This window comes from Mandrillus leucophaeus, unplaced genomic scaffold (assembly GCF_000951045.1).
Source record: "Mandrillus leucophaeus isolate KB7577 unplaced genomic scaffold, Mleu.le_1.0 Scaffold938, whole genome shotgun sequence".
Classification (NCBI taxonomy): Eukaryota; Metazoa; Chordata; class Mammalia; order Primates; family Cercopithecidae; genus Mandrillus; species Mandrillus leucophaeus.
This window is the reverse complement of record NW_012110230.1, coordinates 1075047-1081046: the sequence shown is the minus strand read 5'-3', so window position 1 is coordinate 1081046 and position 6000 is coordinate 1075047. Positions and strand designations below refer to the sequence as shown.

Genomic DNA, 6000 nt, shown 5'->3' with positions numbered 1-6000 from the left:
ACTATTTAGTTGCCCAATAAGAAGGACCCATGCTAGTTGCCAGCAAACAAAGCAAAATTCATAGACTGCTACTAACTCATTACATCCTTTTTACCATAATTATGCAAATACAGTGGAAATACAGTTTTTAAAAAAAACTGTGTAAAATTTAAAGAGCCATAGACGCATAAAATGTCTACCATATACTCTGACATCGACAATACTCTCTAGCAGAGAGAGTGTAGACATTGAAGAATGCAGCAAGGGAGAGTGAATAGAAGATTCAGAGAAGAGAAAAAAAAAAACGAACAATGTGTTCTCATAGAAGCTACACAAAGTGTTTGTAAAAGAGGTGTCCAATGAGGCAGACAGTACCTCTGTTGTTTTATCTTCCTGGAATTTCCATTTTTTCTTCCCCGTAGACTTAACTTTTAAATTTACCATAACCTCAAATATATTATATATATTTCTTTCCCTTGGCCTTTGAATGTTAATTTGAAAACTACATGCATATCTAACTTTGCTTTAGTAGTCTGATTATTAAGACCTAAAGACACTAGCAAAAAAAAAAGGCCATTAAAATATAAAATAATATAATGAAGAAAAATAGTCTTTCACTTTTCAAGTTTTGAAATTTATGTCTGGTTCCTTCCCCACAGCACAGAGTGACAGAATTCTGTAAGAGGTTCACTTCACTCCTATTTTAACCTATGGATAAAAGAATAGAGAAAGGGTTATCCCAGGCATTGAGGATGATGCTCTGAGATACTCCACTGATGTTATTTTCTACAAACATTTTAGATCCTTTAAATTGTCCAGAAGATATTTGTTCTCTTAAATAGCACATCATTTGAACATTTCATGAGTGAACTAGTCATAGCACATTTCTTTCTTGTTTTTTTTTTTTTTTTAAATATATTACTTCTGCAGAAGTCTAATTCTAAACTTAGAACTATGCTCCCAAGATTATACCAAACTGGTCTCAGTGGTTACATGGGCCCATGCTCATTTTTATTCACCCAACATTTTGTCTGTATTATTAGCTGAAACAAGTTTTACAAGGGGTTTACTTGTTTGTTGGTTTGTTTAGAAGTCTGAATGATGAGTTCAAAGTGGTTAAAATCACTTACATAATACTTGCAAGACCTAAATGAGTATTGTCATCCAGAGATTTTCTGTCTCTAGGCTTTGCAGCACAAAGATTTAAACTAAGATCAAGAAAGACAAGCCAATATTTAGAATGTTCTAGATTTTAGTCATTTCTGAGACTGGAAAGCTTTGAATGAGTGGAAGCAGTTTTAAGATCTGGGTGTATACTATGACTATCCAGTCTCTAAGCAGAGAGCTTCGTGGCTCACTGGCTCGATCAAAATTTCTAGTACTTTCAAATTCTTGATTTCTCTTTTCTGATGAAATTAAATTCTACACAGATTACCTGTCTTGTTTACATAACAGAGAGTAAAATTATGAAATGATCTTTGAGGGGGATTCCAGGTAATTACTCCTTGATGTGCATCTTCATGTCTACAAACAACATTCTGAGGCTGTCCTGGAACTGTTAAAAGAATAAGAATGTTAAGTAATATGAAAAATAAGACATGGATAAAGCATTCTTCATATTATAAGCATGCATTATTGATAACCATGTTTTGACAAATGATGAATTAAAAATAAAATTTAAAGAAATGCATCTGGGCTTATTTAATTTGTTTTAGAGTAAATTCCTTCAACAAAGTAAATGTCACACCAGATTGGCATTGTGAAACCTAAGCATTCCACTGACTTGAAGATATCTGAGAACCCCCTCTTCCTTTCATACACATTATTCATATATATTATTACCCAGATACTACCTACAAATCCTGAGATTTGTAGGTTTTGCTGTGCTGAAAACCTAGCATTCACAGCACTAATAAATGTAGCAATCATTGAGTAGCACTTGTCATTGCTTTCAGTAACTAGTCATTTGAAACTGAGAAAAACTGATAAATGTCTAAATAAAGTGTATGAAGTAAAATTGACATTAAAATGTACCCATTTGAGGTATAGTTTAATGAGTTTTAACAAATGTATACATCCACATAACCAACACCACAATCAGGATGAAGAAAATTTCTGTGATCCCAAAATGTCCTTCTGTGACACTTCCCAGTCAACTCAATTCCTTTGACCAGACTCACATAGTGTCTGATCAAATTTCTGTTACTACAGATTAAATTTGTCTTTTTACCCATTGCATGTAAATAAAATTAAACAGTAAGTACTTTTTCACACCTAACATATTGCACTCAATGTAATGTTCTGAAGATTCATCCATTTAGTTGCATGTGTCATAGTTACCTTGTAAAAATCTATCAGTAGTTATTGTAAAGATATACCATGTTTTACCTATGATTCAGCAGTTAATACACATTTGGGCTGTTTCCAGGTTTTGGCTACTATGAATGAATCTGCTTTGTCATGTTTCCTCTTTGGTAAATACCTGTAGTGAAATTCCTGGGTCATGGCTGCACATCCTAACCAATAGTAGTGTCTGTCTTTTTAAGTTTAGTCATTTGAATGGATGTATAGTATTATCATCTCGGTATTGTTTTAATTTGCATTTCTCAGATAACTAATGATGTTGAGCATCATTTAATGTGTTTATTAACCGCTTATATATCCTCTTTTGTGAAGTATATATTAAAAATGTTTGTCCATTTTCAATTGAGCTATTTTATTCCTTATTTTGCAGCTGAAAGAGCTCTCTATATGTTCTGAAAAAACTTCTGTTGTTGAAAAATTTAATTTTGATTTTTACAAATGATTTATTACTTTTTTATTTCCTTAATGGCTTCATCCAAACATCAGGAATGTTAAATTTTGATGAACTCCAATTCATCAAAAAATTTTTGTTTCTTGCTTTTGTGTCCTAAGAAATCTTTGCTGAAGGCACACATTTTCTCCTATGTCTTTTGATTAGAATTTTTATAATTATAGCTTTAGTATTTAGGTCTGGAATTCATTTTGAATTAATTTTTATGTTTGTTGAGAGGTGAGAGCTGATGTTCATTTTCTTTCTACAGAGATACCAGTATCATTAGTTGAAAAGACTATTTTTCTCCCACTGAAAACATTTTGTGCTTTTTTCAAATATAAAACATAGTTTTCTGGGATTTCTATTTTGTTTCACTGATTCATAAAGAATGTAATAATTGTGGTACTTATAAAAATATATTAAAATTTTCTAGTTATGCTGAGGATATAGTTTTTACATAGTTTTATTTGCTCTTCTTGTAGCTATATATTATTTTGGAGGATTATAAGGAGACATGGATTTAGGCAGCCTCTTTAGCCTTCAACTATCCTTTTTATATAAAACTTAGAATCACGGGCCAGGCATGGTGGCTCATGCCTGTAATTCCAGCACTTTGGGAGGCCGAGGTGGGCAGATCACGAGGTCAGGAGATCAAGACCATCTTTGCTAACACGGTGAAACCTCGTCTCTACTAAAAGTACAGAAAATTAGCCGGGTGTGGTGGCGGGCACCTGTAGTCCCAGCTACTTGGGAGGCCGAGGCAGAGAGTTGCTTGAACCCAGGAGTCGAAGGTTGCAGTGAGCTGAGATCGCCCACTGCACTCCAGTCAGGGTGACAGAGCGAGACTCCGTCTCAAAATCAAATCAAAACAAAACAAAACAAAACTTAGAATCACATTAGTAAGCTGTGTCAAAAATTTCTCAATATTATCGTTAATAAACAAGTTCAGTAATGTGACAGATTGCAAGATCAATACAGAAAAAGCAATTGTATTTTTGTACATTAGTAACAAATCTGAAAATGTGATTAAGAAAACAACAGCATTATAACCAGGTATAAACTTAAACTAGAAATAAATTTAACAAAAGAATTATAAGACTAATGCACTGAAAACTACAAAACATTTTGAAAATAAATTAAAGAAGAAGACACCTTGTGTTCATGAACTGGAAGACTAACATGGTTAAGATGGCAATATTTCCCAAATTGATCTACAGATTCAGTGCAACCCCTGAAAGAATCCCAGATGACTTCTTCATAAAAATTGAAAAGTTGATCCTAAAGTTCATACAGAATTCCAAGTTCCCTTAGATATTCTAAACAATCTTGAGAAAAAGTAACAATTTGGGGGAACTTACAGTTTCCAATTTCAAAGTTTACTACAAAGCAGCAGTAATTGACAGTGTAAGCATGACATATAAATCTATGAAATAAATCTGAAAGTTCAGAAATAAACCCATCATTATGGTCAACTAATTTTTGATATGAATGGCAAGACTATTCAATGGGAGAATAAATAGTGTTTTCAGCAAATGGCACTAAAAAATTAGATGGCCATAAGCAACAAAATGAAATTAGACTCTTACCTCACACCGTATACAAATATTAACTCAAAGTAGGTAACAGAGCTAAATTTAAGAGCTAATGCTATAAAATTTTTAGAAGAAAACATATGGATAAATCTGCATGACTTGGCAATGGACTTTTACATATGACACCAAAAGCATAAGCAAAAGAAGTAAAAATAGATAAATTGAGCTTCGTTGAAATAAAAAGCATATGCTTAAAAAGTATCAAAAACAGTAAAAAGACAACTCATTTCCTATGATTCTCAAGGAATTATAAGAACATGAAAAGGAAAGCAATTTTATATATAAATGTAAGTAACATACTCACTCCCAAAATCTGTTTTTATAAGTTTGGTTATGTTAATATACTTGTGGTCATTATAGAGTATTTCTGAGTCACACTTATACTCATATTCAGGTTCAAGGTTTTTTAAATAAATGCCTTCCTTATTATATGTTTCATTACCTGAAATAAAGAAATATTTCAAATGAGTATATCTATGCAATATTTCACACACACATTTATTTTCTAATTTCACATTTATAATTCTCTATTTAATATTTATCAGATTGAAACATCCATGGAGATTGTCAAAATAATAAAAGTAAAAGATCCTGAAAATAATTTTGCTACATTCCACTTTTAAGAAAATACAGGCTGAGTTTCCCTTATTCAAAATTCCTGGCACCAGAAGTGTTTTGGATTTATTTATTTATTTTTTTTTCAGATTTTGGAATATTTGCATATAAATGATAAGATATCTTGGGGATAGGACACAAGTTCAAATTCAAAATTCATTTATGTTTCATATATACCTCATATATGAATAGCTTGAGGTCATTTATTTTTCTCTGGGGATGCTGACTAAATTCTGTGTTGTGTTTCTGCATTTTGACTATGACCAGTCACTTTAGGTCACATGTAAAATTTTTCACTTGTTTGAGCCACATCATGTTGGCACTCAAAAAGTACTGGATTCTGAGAACATTTTGGATTCTGGGTTTTCAGATTAGGGATGCTCAATCTGTATATAGCAAATATAACTTAAAGTTGAGATTGCACCTCAGCTAGTCTTTGTCTAACACATTGTCTAGAGAAAACATTTTATTATCATTGGTCTGTCTTATGTTTGCTGTTCCTTTCCTCATCCGCTTGCCTCATGGCCATGAATCTATACTATGATGATTATGTAATGATTACACCCAGTGCAATGCTCCATCCTCTATGTGTGTATCTGTGGATGTACGTGCATGCATATGCACACCTGCGCACATCTATCTGTCATGCCAGCTATGGCCTGGCAGATGGCTTTATGTCAAAGGGTGGGAGAGTTCATCGCATTAAATTCAAATACACTTTAAAAATACTATCTCAATTATTAGTTGTCTCAATTCAAACCCAAACATATCCCTAGATGCACTTGCTCTTCTTTTTCTGCTTTCCTGTTATTTAAGTGTTCTTGAACTTGTGTATCAATTTTGTTGATGCAGAATGGAAAAAGTAAACTCTTGAACCATACAATCTTGTATTTGTTTTCCTTCATAACAGAGTTCGTGCATTATTATTTTCTTATAACACCCTTATCTCATGATCTCTTCAACAATGCCTGTGTATAATAATTGCCAAGAAAATTATTGTAAATTAATTGACTTTTA

The 6000-nt window shown here is 32.5% G+C and overlaps 1 protein-coding gene across 1 annotated transcript in view; it reads right to left on the bottom strand.

Moving 5' to 3' along the window:
• Nucleotides 1-6000, bottom strand: part of PTPRC (protein tyrosine phosphatase, receptor type, C) — a 132271-nt gene that overhangs the window by 53029 nt on the left and 73242 nt on the right. Inside the window, exons 11-12 of the mRNA XM_011970254.1 lie at nt 4673-4810; nt 1415-1534 (exon numbers count right to left, since the gene is read on the bottom strand). Of these exons, the coding sequence (XP_011825644.1) occupies nt 1415-1534; nt 4673-4810 (258 nt within the window). The remainder of the gene's footprint in view (nt 1-1414; nt 1535-4672; nt 4811-6000) is intronic.